This window comes from Terrapene carolina, unplaced genomic scaffold, assembly GCF_002925995.2.
Source record: "Terrapene carolina triunguis isolate 2854851 unplaced genomic scaffold, T_m_triunguis-2.0 Scaffold262, whole genome shotgun sequence".
NCBI classification, from domain to species: domain Eukaryota; kingdom Metazoa; phylum Chordata; order Testudines; family Emydidae; genus Terrapene; species Terrapene triunguis.
This window is the reverse complement of record NW_020664613.1, coordinates 3,848,697-3,875,573: the sequence shown is the minus strand read 5'-3', so window position 1 is coordinate 3,875,573 and position 26,877 is coordinate 3,848,697. Positions and strand designations below refer to the sequence as shown.

General features: G+C 39.9%; 1 protein-coding gene across 1 annotated transcript in view; it reads right to left on the bottom strand.

The window, feature by feature from the left end:
- GPATCH2 (G-patch domain containing 2) overlaps positions 1-26,877 on the bottom strand; it is a 186,672-nt gene that overhangs the window by 149,100 nt on the left and 10,695 nt on the right. The window contains exons 2-5 of the mRNA XM_024209330.1: positions 22,555-23,271; positions 17,554-17,615; positions 2,283-2,462; positions 1,361-1,440 (exon numbers count right to left, since the gene is read on the bottom strand). Of these exons, the coding sequence (XP_024065098.1) occupies positions 1,361-1,440; positions 2,283-2,462; positions 17,554-17,615; positions 22,555-23,271 (1,039 nt within the window). The remainder of the gene's footprint in view (positions 1-1,360; positions 1,441-2,282; positions 2,463-17,553; positions 17,616-22,554; positions 23,272-26,877) is intronic.

Here is a 26,877-nt window from a genome sequence, read left to right as displayed (position 1 = left end):
GCGAGATTGCAATAAGACTTGAAAATGGGCTACAAATCCCAGATATGCTCAAGTAGGCAGTGAACCAAAAATAAAAATAGGTAGATCTGAAACCAAGAACTAGATAGCATTCATCTAATTCACGACCACTAAAGGTAGAGTTCATAGGCCAAGGTTTTAAAGAGTCTTATTCAGCTCTGAATGGCAATTATTAGACAAAGATTTCAATTACAAAATTTCCCTCCTTCCAAAAGGGTTAAATTTCCAGTATTGCTTTTCTATGCTCTGCATATGTAATACCTTTTACAGTTTCCATCATCACATTATTCTAATGAAGCAAATTAACAGTGTTCTCTGATAAAGACGTTAGAGGATGAGGCTGAAGGCCTTGGAATTTATCATTCTAGGATATGGTTACTACTAGAGAGAACCCTCAAGTTATTGTATTGAAATGAACTCTCCTTGCTCTCCATTTGCCTCTCAACTCCCATTCTGATAAAGAATTACAGCTCACTTCTATGAGTGTTTTTTTAAACATTATTTTATAAGCTGTCTCTCCTCCTTTTTCTTTCACTCTACCTCCAAAAAGAGTTTTCAAACCCATACAGCTTTATTTGAAAAAAGCAGAATTGGGAGTGGAATGGGAGAGGCAGTGATAACTGGTCTTTCTCCCTTCTTTATCAACTTTGTTGTTCCTACAACTGAGGGGACCTTTAATAACATTTGTGCTTAGAGGCTCTGGGGATTTTGTGATGTGCATACATGAGTATTAGATCACTAACTTCATTTTAACATATGGCCTTAAAAAAAAAAAAAAGATACAAAGTTGAGGGTGAAAGAGATGAGAGTACTCCACAGAAAAAAAGAACAGTACATTAATCCTATGCGCCACATACACTTAGTGTCAGGTGCATTTGAGTACCTTATCAGTTCTGATGTTCCTTTACAAAAAGACAAGTAAAAATAATCTCTCCCTACAATGTGATTTGCTTTAGATAAATATCCCTTTCTTCACATACATCTGCCATATACTGAAATGTGTATTTTTTTTTTTTTACCTTTTTCCCCCCTACAGTTCATAATGTAAAGCATTAAGGAACAGTCTTCTAATTAACAGTTTGTTTGGATCATTCCATTATAATATCAGTGTTGGAAGGAGAAGAATTAAAAACAACCAAACATAAAAGTGTTAGAAGAACTAGTTTATAGTAGAGTCTTACCATTCTAATTTGCATACTGTAAAAGAATGAATTAATTCAGCTATATACAAACATTTAGGATATCAATGAAAGGAGGAGTATGCATTTGGTTTTTGGGTTTTTGTTTTGTTATAATGGAAAAAACAGTTCAAATTGGTTTGAATGAAAAAAAGCACGCCTACCAATGCAGCTGGGTTTCCTGAAACCTTTTTGATGTTCCTTGCTGGCATTCCATGAAGATGACTAAATCTACTCTGGAAACCTACAAGCAAGCATTAGAGCTCAGTTTAAAAAATATTTTATATTACAGACAATCACATTCCTAAAGGTACAGTAGGCGATATGAACCAAAAGGAATACAAAATATTTTCTTTGAATAACAAAGAATATTTTAATGTGTTAATTTTATAGCTGCACCATTTTGTTTCGTTTCTAAAACTACTGAATTATTTTATGAAAGCTATTGAATTACAAGTTTAGGGGCTGATGCTGCAAACCCTGACCCACATAAAGGGTACATTTGCATTGCATCAAGGGTTGCAGATTTGCAGTTTGTCTAGACATACCTGTGCTACCTTTAATCTAACTAGCTTGCTAAAATCAGTAGTGAGGACACAGAGGTGTGAACTTTGGCATAGTCTGCACAAGTGAGTACATACCCGGTGTCAGGTGGCTTTGTGCAACCCACACCGAAGACTGAGCTGATGTTGCAGCACCCTCACTGCTATTTTAGCAACCTAGCTAGATCAGGTATGTCTATACAAGCTGCAAACTACAGTTTGGACCCGACTGCAATGTAGATGTTCCCAAAAAATCCACTGAAGTCACTGCAATCAGTGGGACCCTTTGTAGGAGTACAGGTTTGCAAGATAAGGGCCTAAGAAAAAAATCAATTTCGTACCTCCTGAACTTTGCAATCATTGGCAAATGGATCTCTCATTTCCAGTCTTAGCACTGCTCAAAAAAAATTGTGAAAATTCTCAAGCTAATGAAACTTCAAGATCAAGACCAACCACCACACACTTTACATATCAGATGCAGACTAGAGACATCTTTCCATTGAACCCAAGCTACTATATTATTCTGCCTTTGAGTGTTACTGACCTCTCTTCCCTGAATGGGACATAAGAGGGAAAGCACCAGTTAAGATACTTTCAAAGACTGGATCAGGCAATTCTTTCTCCAACTCCGTTGAGTCCTGTTCCCACCAGTGACCGACCCCAGTGATTCCACACGCACCGCCAGATTCATTTTCATGAAACCAGTCACTCTGCTCATCATCACCTGTGTAAATATAACAACCCCCCCCCAAAAAATACAGGTTTATTATCCACAGAAACCACACTTGTAATCACAATATCTTTTTTTTGCTTTATAGTTGTACTACAATTATTTGTATATAACAACTCTGCTTGGAGAATAGGTTTTAATAGCATGACAAGTAATGCCATCAATAAGAACACACAAAATGTAATGTTTTAGAACCAATTTAGAAATGTGAAAAACAATAATAAACTGGTTAATCCTTTGGCGATAACTGCAGGGAAATCCATTTAAGTTACTGCTCTTTTCCCATTAACAAAAAACAAGCCTTAATCTCCTGCTGGGAATTAAAAGGTATAAAACTGTGAAACCAGTTCTTTGCAGCTGATAATGGTATATAATTAGCTTAATTTCATGATTTGTATGGCATGTAAAAGGGGGAAACAATCATGAACAGATGTGACTAAATAAAATTAATCTGATTAAGTTCATTAAGAAATAAGTTTTGAAAAAGTTGATTTTAAATGAAAAGTGACAGTACCATGAAATATACTGAGAAATGCACTGTATTGCATTTTGAAGTTGGTCATTTTTAACAAAAATATTTTATGGACATTTTCAGTAAATATTAGAGACACAATGGCAAAAGCAAGAAAAATTCAACATTAAGCATCAAAGTCTGCCTTTAACTAATCTGATATAAAAAATAATCCCCTCCCCCCCCCAAACATTTAATTAAAGGTGAACTGCTACGTTTTAAAAACACTGTTTTGTACAAACACGTAGAGGTAGTAAAAAAGAAGAGTACAGAGCACTGTATTTTAAACAAAAGTTTGAGACGATCATTCTATCATTGAGGTCCTGAGCTGCTAATTCCCCACTTACTTGCCTCCATTTAGTAGGAAATCCGTTAAATCCGACAATATCCTCTTAAGACTTCACTAACTGTCCTTAAATCCAGGAGTTTTAAAAGAAGTATGCTATCGGACTCGTACCATGCCTGGTAGTGTAGTCGTATATAACCTATCTTTAAAGTATCCAATTTGTTCACCATAACTATTTCCATGTATAAAACTGTACCGTGCCTTTCACACTTTTAAATCTGCAAGACTACACGAAACACACCTTACATGAATGTTTAACAAACATTTTAATATGTATGGGCTAATTTATTCATTTATATTTGTTTAATTAAATAGGTGGCTTTACACAGTCAAGTTTATGTCAGCCACAGAATAACCTACATATCAGATGTAGGTTGTGAAGTATCCAAGCATATTTTAATATTTGAATATGGGATAATCTGTAACATGATCAGCAATTTGTTACTTCCACTTCAATTGTGCTAAATGTCGCTGTCACTCTGACAACAAAAAGAACACATTGTCATGAAAATCCAAGCAGAGCCTTGAGGAAAAGTGGAAAAAACAGATATTATAATAATCAAGTGAGGCAATTCCCCAATACCAGGCCAAGCATAGCACTACTGACTGAAAGTGCTGGTTCTGGCCTGGCTGAGTCCAGCGTTACAAGCATATTAAGAAGAATCAAAACATCTCACTGGTCCCTTATGGATTAAATGATGGCCTTAAAATCCTCAGTGGTAACTACTAACACCAAAATTGATAGGTTCCAGAAAAGGGTAAGAGAAGAAATAAGAAGAGGGTGGAAAAAAAGCCACCTGTAGAATGAGCAGTAACACAGAAGAGGGGAGGACGGGGAAGTAGGAGGAGGAAGCTGGAAACAGGGATTTTTTTGTACACTTAATGTCTATCAAGGAATTCAGCATATTTCACTCTCCCAATTCTCTCACTGGCACATATCTATTTTGCTGTGACTTTTCACAAAGTCTGCCCCTCATTAATTCTATCCTTGCCTTCCTCAAGGTCAAGCTAAATTTCTCTCTATGGATCTAATCCATGATGATCCTCAACGGAGCTAGAAGAATAGTGGTGGACAAAAGCATGCAAACGTTTTAGCTAATTTTGTACTATATTTCAATCTGGCTCTATTCAAATCCCTTTCATTTAGTTTTTCACAAACTTTTGTACTAGTGAAATTTGTTCAAATATTTGGTTACAGAAAGTCGGTTAAATGAAACAGCCTATAAAAGAAATGAAATTTGTGAACAGAAAAAAAGGATTAAGCAATACTAAAAATGACTTGTAATTAACAACTCTGCCAAGCTCAAGCCCCAACTAGTGGGACTTATGATTCAAATTAGGCTGATGTCTGGTATGGAGAAAAGCAGAGTTTCTTGTACCCAGATTTAAGTTCAGAAACTATGCGGGGAAAAAATAATGAATGGATCACTGGTGGCTAAACATGATTTGTAAACAGCAATCTGCTGCTCAATTTTTGTGATCACAGAGTAACTACATACTTCCATCAAGCAACAGACTGCACTGCAAGTTCTTCAGCATTAAAGAGACTGGCTACTACTGGTACTCTATAGTAGGTAGAATAACAATACTCAAAAGGAAGTTAAGTATAATTATTTCAATTTTGCTTATTGGGAAGCTACCGCACAAAGAGATTAAGTAATTTGCTCAAGGCTACACAAGAGGTCCATGGCAGAACCCATGGAACAGAACCCGAGCCTCCTGACTTGCAAGATGATGTTTATTTGGCCACCTACTCATATCTATGTCTTTGACTGTTTAATTAAGGGTATGTCTACACTGGCAGAGTTACATCACCGGCAGTTACATCGCCGCTCAGAGCGCTGAAGGGAAACTGCTGTTTTGTGTTCACACTGTCAGCTGCCTGTGCAACAGTGTGTTCATACTTGCGGCACTTGCAGCGGTATTCGGAGCGATGCACTCTGGGCATCTATCCCACAGAGCATCTCTTCCTCTTCTGCCGCTAAGAGTGTGTCGCGGGGCATCCTGGGTCCTGTTCCAATGTCCCATGATGCATTGCTTCGCATCCCAGCAATATGCTTCCGTCTGCATTTGGCACCATCTTTCAATGGTTTGTGTACTGCGCGCTCTGCCTCTTCGGTCTGCAGGAATGGATCCCGCACTGTTGAACAATATGCTGCTCGCTCTCACTAACACGTCACGAATGGCAATGGAGTTATTCCTTAAATTACAAAGGCAAGAGGAGTTTGACATTCATCTCGCCACATGTAGTAGCTACGACACGAGATTGCTTGTGGCATTCACAGAGGTGATGACCACAGTGGAACGCTGCTTTGGGGCTCGGGAAACAAGCACTGAGTGGTAGGATCATGAGCAGTGGCTGCAAAACTTTCGGATGAGGAAAGCCACGTTCATGGGACTTTGTGATGAGCTCGCCCCAGCCCTGCAGTGCAAGGACACGTGAATGAGAGCTGCCCTGCCATTGGAGAAGCGTATGGTGAATGCACTGTGAAAGCCGATCGGTCGCTAACCAGTTCAGAGTGGGAAAGTCGACTGTTGGACTTGTGTTGACGGAAGTGTGCAGGGCCATTAATCGCATCCTGCTCCGAAAGACAGTGACTCTATACAATGTGTGTCACATTGTGGATGGCTTTGCACAAATGGGCTTCCCTAACTGCAGAGGGGAGATAGATGGCATGCATATTCCAATTCTGGCACAAGACCACCTAGCCACCAAGTACAATAATTGGAAGGGGTATTTCTCTATGGTTCTCCAGGCGCTTGTGGATCACCGTGGGTGTTTCACGGACATTAATGCAGACTGGTCCGGAAAGGTGCATGACGCATGCATCTTTCGGAACACTGGTCTTTCCAGGAAGCTGCAAGCTACTTTCTTCCCGGACCAGAAGATCACCGTAGGGGAAGTCAAAATGTCCATTGTGATCCTGGGAGACCCTGCCTACCCTTTAATGCCATGACTTATGAAGCCATACATGGGGAACCTTGACAGCAGCAAGGAGCGGTTCAACAACAAGCTGAGCAAGTGCAGAATGACTGAGTGTGCTTTTGGCTGTTTAAAGGCCCGCTAGCGCTGCCTATATAGGAGACAGGATCTGCTTATGACAATATTCCTATGCTTATAGTCGCATGCTGTTCACTCCATAATATTTGTGAAAGGAAGGGTGGAAGTTTCATTCTGGGCTGGACCGCTGAGGCTCAATGCCTGGAGGCTGAATTTGAACAGCCAGAGACCAGGGCTATTAGAGGGGCGCAGCGTGGGGCCATAAGGATCAGGGATGCCTTGAGGCAGCAATTTGAAGCTGAAAGCCACTAATATTTGTTGCTATGCTCGAGAGTACAGGGCTTGTAATGCTAGGAGGTGATTGTGATTGGTGCAGACAATGCACTGTGAAGGTTTAGGAAAACTGCCTGTTGCTTTGCAGGGCTTTATTTTCTTTTAATTAATGGAATAAAGATTTCTTTCAAACCAAAACAATTCTTTTATTAAAAAACAACAACTAGAGGAGACAAAAAAATAATAATCAGCACTGGGGATGGGGGAAGGAGGGTCCCAGGAGGAGGTGGGGTCCCAGGACAGTTAAAGTTTTGTGTATCTCCAGGGATCATATCCAACTTTGTCCTTTGGAGTACAGTGCAGCAGGTACTGTACTTCAGCAGGGCTAAACTACAGAGGGACAGGTGTTGAGTGCAGTGGGTTCAGGGAGTCCGCAGGGCTGGGCTGTGACAGGGCAAGAGTGGAGTGCAGCGGGTACAGACTAGAGCCAGAAGGTCTACTCCCATACCCCAAAGACCACTATTTTAAAAATATAAAGCATCATAAATGCCATGAGGCACCTTTAAGCCAGCTGTTAGATCCCAGAGCAGCAAAAGATTGAAGCCTCTCCTCCCTTCCCATCCCCTGACAAGATAGCTGCTGAGGAGGAGAGGGGAGCTGTTATGGTCCTACTGAAAAGGGTTGCAGATGACACGATGGAAATTAAGTCCACTATGTTCACAATGCCAGATACAATTACATTTGACTCTTCCCTGTTAAATCTGACTGGGTTTGTAAGGGAGGCTGAGGGACTTGTATCTGGCACTGAAGATCAAATCTAGGTATCCAGATTCAAATTCAGCAGAATATCAGTGAGATCAGCTCCTTGAAAACAAATTGGAAACATTTAAGGTGATCCTTGTGTAGTAATTTGCAAATTCTGGGGGTCCTGGAAGGGGATGAAAGGGGAAATCCCTTGAGTTTGTCCCCCAGTTCTGTGCAGAGATTGTAATTTACCAGGGGCATAAAAGTACTTTGCCCCAAGCCTGCCCTGGCACTAAACCAAATGCCATTATTGTCCATTTCCTGAAATTTATTCTTAGTGTATTATGTAGAAAGCTAGGGAGAAGAATGAATGCTGGAGTGCTTTTAATCTTAGGATCATGATTTTTCAGGACCTTGCTGGACATAGTGTGGAACACAGAGCTGCCTTTAATAATGCAAGGAACATGGCTAGCTGCAAAAAAGCCTTAAATACTATATACACCCCTAGCCCGATATAACGCGACCCGATATAATACGAATTTGGATATAACGTGGTAAAGCAGTGCTCTGAGGGGGGCGGGGCTGCGCACTCCGGCGTATCAAAGCACGTTCAATATAACGTGATTTCACCTATAACGCGGTAAGATTTTTTTGGATCCCGAGGACAGTGTTATATCGAGGTAGAGGGGTACTGTTTCAAGCCATATTCCATGTACAGCATGGAGAAGAGACCCATGTCTTTCAAAAGCCTTAAGAGTCAGAAAATTTCCTTAAAGGACTCCAACAAGATTAACTGTCTGTGTTCACTACATGCTCCTGTATTAAAAAATGGATTTGTGGTCCTTAGTGAACTCCTAACAAAAAGATTTGGTCTAACTTTTTTTTTTTTATATAAATGTTTAGTTGGTTCCTAGCAGATGGAGATTGAAATGCTGCACTCGTTTCAGCTGCCTGCCCTCCTTCCTTTCCTTTCCCTTCCTTCCCATTCCTTTACTCATCTGTTCTTTTTTCCCCCTCTTCTCTTATTTTCTGGAGGAAAATTGAATAAAATATATTTTTTAAAAGGCAGTTTATATTGACAATACTGAGCCAACATTTTAGCAAACCAAAGTTTCTCATAGTTTAGTTTAGGCATTTAACTATTCAAGACATGTAAAAAAGTAATTATAGCAGAATGCTCTGAGTTAAGTTGTAGTATGTGCAACTACAAGTCCCAGCATACTCAGTGGTATATCAAAAAACAATAGTGTGTGTCAGGAACCCTAGAATTATGCAGTACTTCATAAACATTGCATCCATTAAATGCAGAGAAATGCACAACCTGTGACCTCTAACCTAATCTTGTTTTAACTTAGGGCAGGGATGGGCAAACTACAGCCTATGGGCCGGATCTGGCCCACCTGCCATTTTAAGCCGGCCCTCAAGCTCCCTGCTTAACTTTTAACAAGTTTGGTTAAAATTTGCAGGAGATAATGCTGCCCGCTTCTTGTTTACAATGTCACCTGAGAGTGAGAACAGACATTCACATGGCACTTTTGTAGCCAGTGTTGCAAAATATTTACGTGTCAGATATGCTAAACATTCGTATGCTCCTTCATTCTTCGGCCACCATTCCAGAGGACATGCTTCCATACTGATGATGTTCGTTAAAAAAATTATGTGTTAATTATATTTGTGACTGAACTCGTGGGGGGAGAACTGTATGTCTCCTGTTCTGTTTTACCTGCATTCTGCCATATATTTCATATCATAGCAGTCTCAGATGATGACCCAGCACATGTCTGTTTTAAGTACACTTTCATAGCAGATTTGACAAAACTTAAAGAAAGTACCAATGTGAGATTCCCAAAAATAGCTATAGCACTTGACCCACGGTTTAAGAATCTGAAATGCCATCCAAATTCTGAGAGGGACGAGATGTGGAGCACGCTTTCAGAAGACTTAAAAGAGCAACACTCAGATACGGAAACTACAGAACCCGAACCACCAAAAAAAAATAAAATCAACCTGCTGGTGGCATCTCACTCAGATGATGAAAATGAACATACGGCGGTCCACTCTGCTTTGGATCGTTATCGAGCAAAACCCATCGTCAGCATGGACGCATGTCCTCTGGAATGGTGGTTGAAGCATGAAGGAACTTATGAATCTTTAGCGCATCTGACACGTAAATATCTCGAGGCACCGGCTACAACAGTGCCACGTGAACGCCTGTTCTCACTTTCAGGTGACATTGTAAAAAAGAAGTGGGCAGCATTATCTCCTGCAAATTGTAACCAAACTTGTTTGTCTGAGCGATTAGCTGAAATAGGACTGAGTGGATTTGCAGGCTCTAATTTTACATTGTTTTATTTTTGAATGCAGGCTTTTTTGGTACATAATTCTACATTTGAAAGTTCAACTTTCATGATAAAGAGATTGCACTACAGTACTTGTATTAGGTGAATTGAAAAATACTATTTCTTTTGGTTTTTTTACAGTGCAAATACTTGTAATCAAAAATAAATATAAAGTGAGCAGTGTACACTTTGTATTCTGTGCTGTAACTGAAATCAATATATTTGAAAATTTAGAAAACATCCAAAAATATTTAAATAAACAGTGCGATTAATCACACGATTAATTTTTTTAATCGCTTGACAGCCCTAATTTGTTCTAAAACCTCATCTAACGACACCTCAATCTGGGACAGATCTTCAGATTGGGAATGGCTCAGGTTTGGGAATCTCCCTCACATCCTCAGCCGTGAAAACCGATGCAAAGAATTCATTTAGTTTCTCCATAATGGCCTTATTGTCTTTGTGTGCTCCTTCAGCATCTCCATCGTTCAGTGGCCCCACTGGTTATTTAGCAGGCTTCCTGCTTCTGATGTACTTAAATTAAAGTTTGCTATTATTTTGGAGTCTTTGGCTAGCTGTTCTTCAAATTCTTTTTTGGCCTTCCTAATTATATTTTTACACTTCACTTGCCAGAGTTTATGCTCCTTTCTATTTTCCTCACTAGGATTTAACTTCCACTTGCTAAAGGATGCCTTTTTGCTTCTCACTGCTTCTTTTACTTTGTTGTTTAGCTACAGTGGCACTTTTTTGGTTCTCTTAAATGCATACCCCAAATTAAAAAACATAGTAAGTTGAGTCTCTAGTATGGTGTCAAGTTTCCATGGAGCTTGCAGGGATTTTACATTTGGCACAGTATCTTTTAATTTCTGTTTAAATAGTGTCCCAATACTGTAAACCTTACTCACAAAAATACACCTCTACCCCGATATAACGTGACCCGATATAACACAAATTCAGATATAACGCGGTAAAGCAGTGCGCCGGGGGGGGGGGGGGGGGGCCCCCCCCCGCAGATCAAAGCAAGTTCGATATAACGCAGTTTCACCTATAACACGGTAAGATTTTTTGGCTCCTGAGGACAGCGTTATATCGGGGTAGAGGTGTACTATTTGCATGCCTAAGGAGAGTATACACTGCATGTCCTAAATGAACAGACTCCAAAAATACAAACGTTTCCTTTTCATTTGACTAGTCACAATAACTGAGATCTTATTTTTATCCAAATGAAACCCCAGATATTTTAGACCTTAAGGCCTCGATCCAGGAGGCACTTATGCAGGTGTTCCTTGTGTCTTGGTAATATGGTGTAGAGATAACTCTTTAATTCATTCATGTTTGTAAAGTACTTTGAAACTGTCAGATCAAGGACAGTATGGAAGCCACGAGCCCCAGTGCAAGCCACCCCATGGGGCTGAAGCCCTGAGCCCCGGCAGAAGCCCTCCCCCGCACCGGGCTGTGGAGTTTTTAATAGCAAGTTGGGGGTGGGGGAGAGGGGGGGCTCTGGAAGAGAAAGATTGAAATTCCTTGATTTAGAGGAAGAACAGAAGGTGACTAAGGACGGAGTGCTATAGAACTGCCATAGAAAGCTGGGAGAGGGGAAGGAAGAGGAGGCTGATCCTCCGAATGACACGCTAAGAAAGTGAATAGTCAGGTAGGAGGAGAACCTGGAAAGGACAGAGTCATGAAAAACAAAGGAGGACAAGATTTCAGGAAGAGCATGGTTGATCATGTCAAAGGCATCTGATAGGTCAAGGAAAATTAGGATGAACTACCTGTTCTAAGCCTTGGCTAGGAAAAGCTCATTAGAGACTTTGGCAAGAGTGGTTGTAGAACAGTTCAAGGGATGGAAGATGGATTAGAGCGGCTCTAAAATGGAATGAGAGAGAGAGAGAGAGAAACTCCAGACAGCAACTACAGACAGCATGTTTAAAGAGCTCAGAGATGAAAGGTAGAAGGAATACAGGATGGTAGTTGGAGAAGCCAGTGGTGGTTTTTTTTGTTTGTTTGGTTTTTTTTGGGGGGGGGGGGGGGGGGATTAAAGCATGCTTATATTGTGAGGAGAGAGCAAGAGAAGAGTGAAAGGTTAAGAAAAAAAGTAAGGCTGGGGATGAGAGTAGGCATGAGCGAGATCAGAGGATGGGATGAGGTTATTGGGGCAGGTGGAGGGGTTACAGGAGGAAAGCAGTCAAGAAACTTCTGTGTGTGTGATGGGACATGGAGGTAAGAGCTGCAGGATGGCAAAGGAAGTTCATATCATATTTTGTCAGTTTTCTCTTCGAACAAATGAGTGAGATCTTGTATGGATTGAGAAATTGAGCCAGGAGAAGGGGAGAGTTTGAGGAGCAAATTAAAGGTGGTAAAAACGCAGTTGGGATTAGAGGCATGGGGACTGATTAAATTGAAGTAGTAGAGTTTGGGAAAGAAATGGCAGAACTAAAGGAGGAGAGAACATATCTGTAGTGGAGGAAGTCAGCCTGGTCACAGGATTTCTGTCAGTCACTCTGCATTGAGAGAGTAGGAGTGGAGGAAGCAGATGCTGAAGGTGAGCCAGGGCTGGGAGTTGGCAAGTTAGACATTGTGATGGGATAGAGGGGCACAAGAGCCAAAGGTGGAGGAGAATGGACTATATCAACAGAAAGGGAAGAGAGGGCAGAGAGGAGAAAGCTGAGAGCAGAGGAGAAGTCATCAGCACTGATGAATGGGAAGTTACAGAAAGGCTAAGCTACAGGGTGTGAGAAAAAGAAGGGGTGGATGATGCTGAAACAGACGCTGTTTCAGTCAGACAGGAGAAACTCATCAACACAAAAATCAGAAGAGAGAGCAATGATTGGTGAAGAACACGTCAGGTGAACAGCTGCTTTGGTGAGAGGCAGAATTGAGCCAGGGGAGCAGATCGAATAAAGACATGAGGGCAAGAGAATGTGAAGTTACAGGATTGGATGGGTGATCAACATGGAAGCTAAAGTAACTTAAGATGAGCGTAGGAGATTGTGAGTAGAGGAAGAGAGCCAGGAGGCAAATCTGAGCGAAGGCTGGTAGGGAGGAGTAAGGTGGACAGCAGATGACAGCAAGATAGAGGGGGAGAGAAGAGTCAGATGCAAAGCTATTCAAAGACTGAGAAAGAAGGGGGAGGAAGGAGAGGTTGGAAGCAACAGGAACAGGAATCCAGGGCAAGGAGTGAGAGAGAAGCAGAAGCCTCCATAAAAGAAGGCTGTTTCAGAGGCAGTGTCACATGAAATGATCCAGCCCTCTGAGAGCAAGATAAAATGATATTGTGGATGATCTTTTGAGAGACAGACTGTGCATTTCATAATGTATACACACAAGTGGACTGAATTTAGGTTGCACAGGCAACCTTAATTCTGGCATTTCCTATCTTCTTAGTATTTGATTTTGCAGCTTTATGTTCTTTTAATGTAGAGTTTTGGGTTTTTTGGGGTGGGGGGAGATGTTAAGGAGTTTATGTGCAAGTATAATCAGTGCTGATCAGATCAGTGTCCTCTTAAAAAGAATGTGTTTGGGCAATATTAGAAGATTATTGAATGTCGCCAAAACAAGAACTTTTATCACTGGCCTGTTAGACCTTTGAGAGTAAAATTAGCCTGTATTTCAGTCTTTTCAAAAGTAGATTTTCTAATAGTAATTATGCTATGAATTAACATCTGCAGAACAACCTCAAAGCTCAAGTTTGGGTTAATGGTTGCAACTGTGAATTCTTTACATTATAAAGAGGGCCATATCACAGCTTGCACTCTTTTCCATTTCAGTAGAATCACTGGCAGCCATATCCTACTGGATGGAAATTCCTACCCTACCTAACATTTCATTCACTATACAAATGTCATCTCCCACTTTTGATCAACCCATGATGCCTCCATAGCCCACTTCTTAAGTTTTCAAACAAGCAGTTTTGTACATTCTCTCATGCTGCCCATCACACTTGGGAAGAGATGCCTGTGAACATATGCAAAACTACTCCATTATCCTCTTTCAAATACCTCCTTAAGAAACAATCCTTTTCCGTGATGCCTGTAAAAATCTTGACAACAATTAGGGTCCTGGTGTGCTGACACCACTGTCTATTATGCTGACCAATATTGTCTCATTGCTTACTCGTACTCTCCCATCAGTCTGTACCCATCTGTTGTATCTTGTTTTATACTTACACTGTAAGCTAAGGTTGCCAACTTTCCAATTGTACTAAACCGAACACCCCTGCCCCACCCCAAGGCCCTGCCCCCAATCACTCCCCCACTCCCTCTCTCCGGCACTCGCTCGCCCCCACCCTCGCTCACTTTCACTGGGCTGGGGCAGAGGGTTGGAGTGTGGGCTCAGATCTGGGGCAGGGGGTAGGGGTGAGGGACGGAGGGCGTTCGGGCTCCTGCTGGGGGTGTGGGCTCTGGGGTGGGGCTGGGGATGAGGGGTTTGGGGTGCAGGAGTTGGTGCGGACTCTGGAAGGAAGTTTGGGTGTGGGAAGGGACTCAGGGCTGGGGTAGGGTGTTGGAGTGTGGGAGGGGGTGCAGGCTCTGGAAGGGGGCTGGGGTGAGGGCTCTGGGAAGGAGTTAGGGTGTGCTTACTTGAGGTGGCGCCCGGTCAGCAGCGCAGCAGGGCTAAGGCAGACTCCCTGGCTCTGCGTGGTTCCCGGAAGCAGCTGACATGTCCGACTCCTAGGCGCAAGGGCAGCCAGTCGGCTCTGCGTGGTGTGTGCTGCCCACACCAGGAGGTACCGCCCCCACAGCTCTCACTGGCCGCGGTTCCCGGCTAATGGGAGCTGAGGAGCTGGCGCTCGGGGCAGGGGCAGTGCACGGAGCTTCCCTAATCGCACCTGCGCCTAGGAGCCGCAGGGACATGCCAGCCGCTTCCGGGAGCTACATGGAGTCAGGGCAGGCAAGGAGCCTGCCTTAGCCCCACTGCACCGCCGACCGGACTTTTAACAGCCCGGTCAGCGGTGCTGACTGGAGCCGTCAGGGTCCCTTTTCTACCGGATGTTCTAGTGGAAAACCGGACACCTGGCAACCCTACTGTAAGCTCTTTGGGGCAAGTAGCATCTGTTTGCACAGCACCTAGCAGAATGAGGTCCTGGTTCGTGATTAGGACTCCTATGTATTATGGTAATACAAATAAGGGAATATTTTTCATAGTTCCACTTTATGCAAGTGACATTTTATTGTCTAATTTGGAAACTTAAGAAATCAATTTGGGACTGATTTTTTACCAGAAAGTAAGTGACAGAAGAAACAGTAGCTATGATGTTAAGTGATAGAAAATATTGATAATAAAGCAAATTCAACTGAAACTAAAAGGCATGTACCAACAGGGACCTGATACTGCTTCCAATTAAGAGTTTTAATGGAAACAAGATCATTCTCTAGATCTAAAAGTCAGTTACCCTGATTCAAAGCCCAGTGAAGTAAATGAGAAGACCCCTATTGACTTCAATAAGTTTTGGATAAGGCCTTGAAATAACTAGTCCAAAAATTAAGAGATTAAAAATGGTGATCATCTGTTGTGACATTATCTTTCCTACACAGAGCAACAATTAATCTCACTATCTTCTAAGAATGCTATTTTGGAACCAATACTTTCCACTAGAAATCCTCACAAAATAGACACAAATAACTGATAAATATCAAGTTGCAACATGAAATGGGAACAAAGAAAAAATACAATTCTTGAAATAGAGGTCAACCCTGCAAAATTTATAGTTATAATCCTCTGCAACTCAATTAAAGTTATTGTTGGAAAGGATCAGAAATGATAAAACTGAATGGCTATGGACTGAAAAAAGGAATGTGACACCACTGAAAAAAATTACTACTTATTGTCCAATAATGCCCCCAAGAAAATAATTATATGAACTGATCCTTGCTTTCCGATGTTTTCAACATTGGAATATATGAAGAACAAATAATACTTGGAGGGATATTTCAGTTCAGAAGTAAACGCCATTTATGTCCCAGATTATTTTATACAGGGAAATACAGGTGTTTTAAAAAACAAACCAAACACAATTACACCAAAAAAGTAGGTTAGAAAGCCAATTGTTTTAATCTTACAGTTAAGACATTTACAAAACCATAATACTACAAGTATCAGGGGGTCGCCGTGTTAGTCTGTATTCGCAAAAACAACAAGGAGTCCGGTGGCACCTTAAAGACTAACAGATTTATTTGGGCATAAGCTTTCGTGGGTAAAAAATCCACTTCAGATGCAAGGTTAATACTACAATTAACACTAGCCTCCTGGTAGCTCAGTTTACAAGGAAATTACAAGATAAACAGATCTCTCTGGTCAAGAAACAAATAGGAATGAATTATAACTTTACAGACAATTAGCTGATAAAAGGAAATTAAACAGGCAATTTCTGCAGAGGATTTGAAGTATCTAAAACAAACCACTGTGAAAAGTTCATGTCACCCGCAAGAAGAAAACAATGAAAAATCATTGTTAGATAATCTTGCACACTAAGCCTTACAAAACAGAAGAGAAAAAAAAAAATCACAAAATGCTGACGGGAATGCCATGGTACAGGGAACCATATTCTATCTTCTGGAAATGTCTAATTGAAAAAAAAAAAAAAATCTGCTCTGAAGTCAGAAAAACTGATCAACTGGTATTTCAAGGATACCATAAATTCCTCAAAGAAGAGTCCTGGGTCAACTGAAGTAAAAAAATATAATTAAGGCCCAAATATTGCTTGTCTTACTTGTATGAACAAGGCAAGCAGGACTTGGCCCTATGCTTTGAAGAAATCCCACTATTAGTAACATTAGTGTGGAAGGATGGAGCAACTGGCACAAACTGATTAAAAACAAATTACTGAGAACTTTTGAGAAACAGTATATGTATAGCCTTTGTATAACCTAACTAATATTGTCTAAATCTGTAATATTTTGTTATTCTGCAACCTGATGCCCCCTTTTATTGTTTAAGAAAATAATCTGCACTTTTAATAAATCCAATAATCATTTACAAAAAAATATTAACTAAAAAGGGGGATTAAGCTATACTAAATTTAAAATACAATTAAGATGGTTACACATGTGAATTGAAAAGATGGTTTAATATACTTCACCACCAGTACCTTTGATTCATAAATATAGTAATCTGCTTTCTGGTGTATGCCAACATGATAGCCTGGGGGCATTAGCTGCACTTTAAATTACAGGTGGAGTTTTACTGAAATCACACTGTCCAAAGGAAAAGTGAAAAGTTTAAGATTTGTAGAAAATCCTCAGTGGGGAGAAAAAACTCCCTAAATAATATTGGGCTTTTCAGTCTTATTTTGGATTGATAAGAGACACTTAGTCTTTGTTCAGAGAACTATTATCACTATATCCAGCCCTTGTTTTTTAAAACATTCTGGATAAATCTGGGAAGGGCTACCAGTCTCTTGTGAACTTGTCAGATAGAATACTGAAGAGATTGAGGTATGCAAGATGTACTCAATACCAGTCTTAAAACACAATCTTCCCTACTATTATAAGCTTCACATACTAGCCTTTTGAGATAATCAAAAAATTTAATTACACCTCTACCTCGATATGTGACCTGATATAACACGGTAAAGCAGCGCTCTGGGGTGGGGGCGGAGGGGCTGCGCGCTCCGGCAGATCAAAGCAAGTTCGATATAATGCGGTTTCACCTATAACGCGGTAAGATTTTTTGGCTCCCGAGACAGCGTTATATCGGGGTAGAGGTGTACTTAAAGTCATTGAGACAGGACACCTTTCCATAACATTTAAGAAGCTATACCTCAACTCACTAGGTAGTCTGTTAAAGCAATTTCACCAACCAATGAAATAACTCGTAATGATTACAGAATTTAAACTGATGCAGTTTGGCAAAAAAAATTAATGATGTTTCAGTACCTTGTCTTCCCTCATCATTGGTAAACAAACCAGCATCACTGCTGCTCAGGCTGCTGGATTCACTGTAATAAAGAAAAGAAAGAACAATTGATCTCGCACTTGTAAAATTTTAAAGAGAGGAGTCTGTTCTCAGATAGAACTTAAGCCTGACAAAAATCTGAAAGAAAATAAAATTTTGTTTTTAATCAAACTGCAAATATCCTAGTTCCATTAACTACAGAACATATTATTTTTGTCACATAAAACTACAGGAATCTAATGGGACCCTGACAGTAAGCCAGATGTGACTGCAGCAAGGAGCTGACACAATTGATGCATTTTATCATCTGCTTCCATCAAATACTCACTGCTCGTCTATTGCTATACTATTCAGCTTGATCCCAGAACACCACTGCTCAATAAAATGGGGGGGAGGGAGATATCTCAAAACAAAAGCAGTCTAAGCCTTTCTTCCAACACATGAAATACAAGAGTCTGGAGAAGGAACTACTGTTCTTAACATTTGCAAATATTCTGGACAAAACATTGCTTAAGGATTCACTACAACTATTTTCCTTGGTAAGAAAGAAAAGTTTGCAACAATGACAATCCATTAAATCAAAGTAAAGGTCACCCTGAGAAAAATGAATATGATCAATATGATTATAACAGCAAAAGAGAAAATGCAGGCTATAATTTACTTTTCTGTAACTTCTGATGTGGCCTTAAACAAGATGTCTGTCTATAAGATGGATGCACAGCACACACACACACACACATACACTCCTATATATAAAATTAGAGCTCATGGATGAGGGTGAAGTGTTTTGTTCTCCCTTGGTTGTACACAACCATCTCACGTTATTGTAAATTAAAAGTGTGTGTCTAAATATTAAACCAGCCTCCTGTGCTTAAACTATAGCACAGACCATGACACTGAGTTTACATCTGGGGTGAAGGTTAAGTGGAGAAATGCTTTTATGTTCTTCAGGGAACTGTATTCTCACAATACTATATATATATATATATATTTTTTTTTTTTTACAGTGAAGTATGGATTAATTTTTAAAAAAAATATGTCAGTTCACCTAAAGACATGAAATCAAGAAAAAGGTGTGCATTTCAAATTAATTTTCAATGTAGTATGCTTTTATGCATGTTACGTTAAGGAAAATTAAACACCTTAAGTATTTTCCTGTATTATATAGCTTGTCTTCAATATGAAGCAAAATCCACTTCATTTTATATATTTCAACCTAGACACCAACTTATAAGTATTTTTAAAAATATATATTTCATTTTTGGTTTCATTCCTCACACCCATTCTTAAAAGTTAGCTCTAAACCTTACTCCTAAATTAGCTGTTTTAACTGCTTTTTGGTTTAGACATGAATTTGCTTGCTGGGGGGAAAAAATTGAAATTATTTAGTTTTCCCAATTTCTCTCTCAGAAATTGAAACCAGAATTAGTTTTAGGTTTGGGAAATATCTGACTTCAGCTTCTAGAACTAATTATATGGTTAATTGTTTTTATTGTTCAAACAGGGCTTGAAATTGGGCCTGATGTAGATAGCCAAGCAGCAGTGACTTGCTAATATGTGCAGCTGTCATATTTCTTAAAGATGTGTTCTAAAACTCTGCCATATCTTCTTCTGTATACAGTAACTTCTTACTATATAAGCAGCACTTACAATCTCTTTTATCCCAGTACAGTAAGAGACTTAAGCACTTTACTAAAGATAATGGTCCTCAATACAAAGATGGCAAATCTTATGCGCTATAAAAGTGATCAAGCAGAGCTTGAACCTTGAAATGCTATAAAGCTAAGCAAATCCTAGTGCCTTCTTTTTGCAAAATATCCCCTCCTTGCTTAATTCCATCAGACAGTTCTGCATACTTTTACAATTATAAATGTCCTACAATTTTACATCACACATTTTAAAAAAAAAACTAACTTTTTTATTAAAGTTTCCAATTAAAAAAAAAAAAATTTAAAGTTCAGGAATCCTTTCAGCCATTTGAATTTTGGGAAACAAGACCAAAAAAAAAAAAAAATTTTTCTTTTTCCCCACCACACACACACAAGTTCCCATTTTATAAGGGCTTGCGTATACAAACACTTACTGAGTTCATGGCAAGCTGAGGTGTAAGTCCATCCCATACTATCCTGCAGCCCACTAAACATCCATGTAGATTCTGCTGCCACACACTAAAAGTTCCATCCATAGACAGCTCTGATCCACCCACTTTGAAATGGGAATGGATTAAAGTGCATTAAGGAAATATTTTAGATAGGTGGAAAGCTTCAACCAAACGGTTAATTCTAAAAAAGAAATGTGATGTAAAGTTGTGGGACATTTAGAATTGCGAAATATACAAAACTGTCTATGGTGGAATTAAAGTGAGGATGGGATACTTTGCAGAAAGAAGAAACTAAGATTTGCTTTATAGTATTTCAAGATTCAAGCTGTGATTGACCATTTTAAAGATCATCAGCAGGGTCTATACAGATATTTACTGCAAGGTAAATTTATACCCCATCTTGCCATGAACCAAACTGTTCTTACAGGCAAACCTTAAGAGAACCATACTCATCTCTTCCCTTTAAGTTTGCAATTTGAACTTTGGTACTTAAGTAATCTTCACTGAGGCATTTGCTCTTGATCAATTTATATAGAGTGGTGCCATACAATAAAAGCTTTAAGCATTTGAAGACTTCTGCAGAGCATGCTCAATAGATGTAGATTTTTAGCATAACACAATGAAGCCCCTGCCTCTGTTGGGGCATCATACTATAGGCACAGGGACTGCTGGGAGAATTGTAAATGTGGAAGATGTGTCCCATTGAAATATACACACAGGAAAATCATCCAGAAAACAAAGCCTTCATATGTGGACAAATGAAAATTGGCATGGCAGACTTGATAACTCTGGATTCTAGAGTTCAAATGTGACTCAGCAGTATTACTGAAGCCATGAATCTTACTAAGATGTTTTCAGTAATTTACCTCTGTGTGTCTGCACACAGTTTTAGGAAGACATTTTTATCTCTGCCAATGCTTTCAGAACACAATAGTAGCACAGAGGCTTGCTAGTATGTTTCTTGTTCCTCTTGTGGGATAAAGTGATAGAATCATACAGTAGTAATGCATGTAATGGGCACCATCAAGTTGAAGTCTAGCCAATTGAAAATTAGAGTTAAAAGTAGTTTGAGTACTCCATATGCCTCTGAATCTCGTCAGATTTTGTGGTTTTGCAGTCACATTTTCATCCTTTTTTTTTTCTTTATAAAGAAAAAAAAAAGTTTCCCTGCCCCCTGTTGTTGTGTTAAAGACACACAAACAGGTGAAAATGGCAAAATTGACTGTAAAGTGCTGACAAATGACAACATAAACAAACTGCAAACAGAGAAAGTTTTCTCTGAAACTATAAGGACCTTAGCTGTTACAGTATTACTAAGTAAAGTATTTCCAGAAAGGAGCATGTTTTTTAAACTGATAGTGTCCCCTTGAAGCACAAGAATAGATGACAAGTGGAATCCATAAGGGATAGTCATTTTTGTACTTGAAATCAGCAAGCTGCCCTTTTTTGGGTGTTTGGAGGATTTTCCCCTGACCTTGGTTCCCTCCACCCAAACACTGGATACATGAGTTTTGCACTGAAGTATTTTTACCCTCCTCTGGCACAAGACATTTTAAAAAGTGTTAAAATTAATTTTTTTTGTTAATGAGAGTACAGGACAAACATGATGGAATCTGAAAGCGTTCCAGACACAAAGGCCCCAACAAGACCTACTTCTGGTCCAATACAAGTATGAAGACACTATGAAATTCAGTCTCTTTTCAGTGGCAAGGTGACTCAGGATTCCTGTTGTGATTTAAAAACTGTCTACAGTTCTCAGAAAACAGATGGAAAGAGTATAAAAAGCAACTTCTATAAATACTATCCCCCTTATTGTTTTCTAAATAATTGGAATCAGTAACTTACCAATACTGTTATGCTACTGAATAAGTGACCTCTCTTCTTGCACTAGCCAAGAACCTATGCATGCCATCGCTACAGCACACCTAAACTATGGCCAACAAGCAAAAGATTCAATGCAGTTTATAGATAAGACTCCTACAACAAATGAGGAACACTGTTGCTGTCTAGCCTCTAGATTGCCAGAATGTATGTCTTAAATAGGAGTTGCCCCGCTCACAGTTCTGCATTCAGAACCAAACACACTGGATAAACATGATCAGGATCATCAGACCCTGCAGGTAACATCACTTGTGTGTGGTGGAAAATGACACCTTACTGTGTTTCCAAAGTACTATTTTGACAACAATTACTATTATGGTATGCCTGCTGTCTGGAACAGATTGATGAGGCATACTGCCAAAAGGTCATCATTATCCCATTTTTCTAATGGCAAGCTCAGGTGTTTCTGAACTATAAATTGGTTTTTGCATTTTGTAAGTGATGTGCATTCTTGGCAATCTATAGACTTTTTATGCCCATGACACACAGACTGTCTAGCGGGTGTATCCATATACTCTACTGATAATCTTCTGATGAATACCAGCAACAACCAAAGCACCAGCGCCTAGAAGTTGGAAAATCTAAGCTATTTAATTACCTTGTGTGTGATTAAGTGCTAGTTCAAATACCATGCATAATACAATAATGTAACATTTAAGTCATTTTTAAATTCCTGTTTTCTTGGTCTTAATATTGAAACAATTAGTATAAATTTTCTTCAAGTAATTGTTACCTTTGAAATTTCTCTGCCACCCATCAGATTTCCTCTGAATGAATTGCTATAATTTAACATTATACAACACGTTTGAAGTAGCAGTATTCTAGTATTACTGGATCAGGAAAGACCCCTAACATTAACTGCTTAAAACATACTGCTATTGACTGCATTTTAATTTTGGAATAAAGAAAACAAGACTTGTCAATACCTACACCACTACAGTAGCAATATAAGAATTTTGTTTCAGTCGATAGAAAAAGAAAAAACAAATCAATCAATCACCTGTCACTCATGTTCTCATCTGAACCCTTTTGCTCCTCATACTCCATTTTGTCCTTATTTGCCTGGTTCGCTTCTTCACTCTCTATAACCACTCCTTCATCCAAGATTTCTGGTCCTTGCCTAGTTGTAGCTAGTTTTCTTTTTTTCACTTTGCTCTTGGCAAATTCTTGATGTTGGTAAGATCTATTATCATTATCCATTTCTTGATCTCTGCTGTTATCCTGTTGTTGGGTCAATGTTAGTGTATTCGTGACTTCTGATGGTGGATCTATTGCCATGCGTTTCACCTTCCTCCTCCTACGCAGGGTCCTGTTTCCTAAATTGTCAAGAGCCAAATCAGACTCATGCCACAGAGGTCTTTTGCCTCTAATGTTATTTAAATTTGAAGAAGGCCTGCGTTTAGCAACCAACAACTGATCATCAGAGTCACTGTGGTCTTTCTTATTAGTAGTATGATTCTCTCTATAGTCCTTGCTTGGTTCTTCTAGACTGGAATCAGAACCTTCACTTAAACAGTGACTAGTCTCCCAAGGATGATGAGTGGTAAATGAACGTCTTTTTCGTCCTCTCCTTTTCCTTGCCTGGCGTTTTAGAAGACAAGACACGCTGCGAGAGTGATCTCCAGTATCAGCAAAACCTCCTCTGGCTTGCTCTGAACTTTCTTCCAGTGCTGAGACCAGATCATGAACTAGTTCCTCCATAGTCCTACTGAAATGCCTACATATGCAGAGAAAAAACAAAAACAAAACCGATTACAATGTGTATCAACTTCAGCAGTATGTTTTCATATACCAATATCATTAGTGTCAAAGACCGTCTTATGATCAGCACTTTTAATGCCGTTGTAGTTCTACAGAAAGCTGTCTTCTAAATCAGCCAATACTACAACACACTTATGAGGAGGCTTTCCCTTTATAATGTCACTCTCTCTCCTAACTTCCATCTTAACAATAACAGCCCCTTCAATTTTTGGCAGTCCTCCTAATATTGCTTTTATTTACGGATATTTCATCTCAACATCATAGTTTTCAGGGGTTTAATCTGTCAGCTGTGAAGACTGGCAAAACCTGTCAATATACAATTAGAAGCAAGTGAGCACATTTTAAATGATCTACAAAGTAGGAAATTGAATATACATTTTTTTCTCCTTTATAGTATATTATTAGGTACAACTTTAAAAGTTGTCACTAGAATAAAATGTTTGTGACACTCTGTATCTCAGGGGAACACCCTGCACCCCCATGTTCGTCCTTATAATACGATTGTGTGGTATCCAATGCAAAGTTTGTCATGTCGGGTGTCTTCGGAAGGCTCATGATGCACTGAGCATTGTTATTGTAGTAATGTTATAGTAATGTTAGAGGTTGTAATTTCTTGTATATAGTTATGAGGCTGAAAATGTGTCCTCGTGGCTTAAAACAAGCCCAGGCAAAACTCTCCAGAAACAGAGGGGCAGTTTACACCTCATCAGGGTATGTATGGGACAAACCCAGCCCAGCCTCACAGGAACAAGGACACTGGCCTAGGCAGCAACAAAGGACGTGTTGGACTCTCGAGTGAGTCACCCCCCTTCCCTTGGTCAGTTTGGGACTAGGATAAAGTAATGCTCACTTGACCCTGAAGGGAGGGGGGAAGGGCGCGGGGGGCAAAGCCAAGAGGGAAGAAAGGACATGATAAAGGGGAGAAACGTTTGCCATGCTCGCTCTCCTCTTCCACCTCCATCTACAGACACCACCACCAAGTGACTGAAGCGCTGATCAAAGGGGAGAGCCTGGCTGAAGGGCAACCAGCCAGCCTGTGGTGAAAATGTTTGTAAGGGCACTGAAAGTGTTAAGATCAGCTTAGAATATGTTTTGCTTTTATTTCATTTGACCAAATCTCACTTGTTGTTCTTTGACTTATAATCACTTAAAATCTATCTTTTATAGTTAATAAATCTGTTTGTTTATTCTACCTGAAGCAGTGTGTTTGGTTTGAAGCGTGTCAAAGACTCCCCCTGGGATAACAAGCCTGGTACAGATCAATTTCTTTGTTAAACTGACAAACTCATATAAACTTGCAACGTCCAGTGGGCATAACTGGACACTGCAAGTTGGAGGTTCCTAGGGTTGTGTCTGGGACCGGAGATATTGGCTAGTGTCATTCGGTTGCACTATCAAAGCAGTGGCTAGCCAAAAGTTCTCACTCACATTCTGGGTTGTGCATGCTAGAAGTTGTGCATGAACAGCCCAGGAGTGAAGGTTCTCACAGCGAAGCAGGGTAGGGCTGGCTCCCAGAGTCAAGGATTGGCGTGACCTAGCAGATCACCGGTTCAGATAACACCAGGAGAACGTCACAATGTTGTCACAAGATAATTGTCTCTTGATGCTACCTAAATGCCAAGATAAATCTGAAACACTAATTTTTTGATTATGTAAGATTTTTAATAGTGACTAATTGTCTTCCCAAAAGACTGATATCTATTTGATCTTTAAAAATATTGATTCACTAGAGAGACAGTAAGTTGAGAGAACCTTCCCCCTAAATGGAATTCTAGAAGATTAAAGGCAAAGTTTTCCTTTCTGATCTACACACTCACATCAGTAGGAATCGCACAACTTTATGAGAAAACAGACTAAGAGGCATCATGCAGATATGAGGAAAGAATTTTACTCTGCACCACAGCTCACATCACTTCACTAGCATTAAAAAACCATGGCTGGCCCGTGATAACTGCCTCAGACTTGCGGGACCTGCTTGGGCTACAGGGCTGTTTCATTGCAGTGTAGACTTCTGGGCTCAGCCCGAGCTCTGGGACCCTCCCACCTCACAGGGTCTTAAAGCCTGGGCTCCAGCCCAAGCCCAAAAGTCTACACAGGGTTCCGCAGCCTGGGAGCCTGAGTCAGCTGGCACAGGCCAGCCACGGCCATCTAACTGCAATGTAGACATACCTATATTTATCACCAAGTATACTTCAATAGGCTCACACATGTGTGTACTTGAGTAAAAAAAAAAAAACCTAAAGCCAAAACAATAAGATTTACTGCAGAACACCCAAGTGAAGGAATCAAAACAAATTGATCAGACTGACACCAAAGTAATTAGCCTCCTTTCTTCTAGTGCTCACTACTGTGTTATGCCTGGTGACATATAGTGGAAGAACATTGATCAATAAATTGTGTAGGTGAGTGTCCAGAAGAAAGCTGTTCATATAGTTTTAGAACAGGGCAAAAGGAGACATGAGTCAGCCATTTTCTACCAACATCAGCAGGTTGCAAATGGAGACAGACTTTAGTCATACAGCACACAAGTTTCCCCTACTCACTCACCCATCACTGACCCCAGGCCTAAAGGTGCTAAGCAGGATGGTCCAATGGTTACACACCAACATGAGGCAGGATACCTGAGCTCTCTTTCCTGCTCTGCCTGTGACTTGTTGTATAATCCTGGACAACTCACTTAACTCATTGTGTCTCAGCTTCCCTATATAAAATGGGAATACCACCACCTTCTTAAATTTCTTGAGTTCTATGGACCAAGAGTACTAGGTGAATTCTAATTTAGTTATGAAAAAATTCAAATTCACCATTAAATGTTTTACCTACAAGGAGACGTCTCTTGAACTGTGCTGCTATTTTTAGTAGTTTCAGAAGTAATTTAAGAAAATAATTTGTGCCAGCTGTAAGACATATCACCATAATCATAAAGACAGAGTAGTACAGTCTACTATCTCAATTTTGATAAATACACGATGCCAAACTGTACGTATGTTTACTTTTCAACTCTTTTTCTACGCCTGCTATAATGACTGAACTCTTATTCCGGTCACTCCTTGACATAACCAGGCATTTCTTGTGCTCCTTGCTAATTACAAGCAACACCTTGGCAGCACCTTCCAGGAATGTGCACCTTTCTGGCACTCACCTTTGAGCAAGAAACACAAATCAGGTACCAGTACTTTTTGCTTCTCCTTAGTCCTTCTGGCTCTCACAAGAAATCATTTTCCTTGCTTTTGAGAAATAACTACAGTAGATATCAGCGAAAGAGGTAGTATAAATAATAATAAATTTATAAATAAAGCATTGTTTATCGAAAAATTCAGACAGAATAAAGTAACTGGTAGCCAATCAAATCTACAGATTGGCTGACAGCCTAGTTATACAGGAAAATCTTGGAATAGGTCCATTTTTACATTTTTAGATTTGATAAGTTTCTCTATTTCTGCCATCTTCTCCTTCTCTCCCTTTCTCGTGACTTGTCTACACTACAAATTTTAGCCAACACTATGGCTGTAGTAATGCAAACCATGACTTGCACCAGAGCAGCTTACACCGGTTTCAAAGA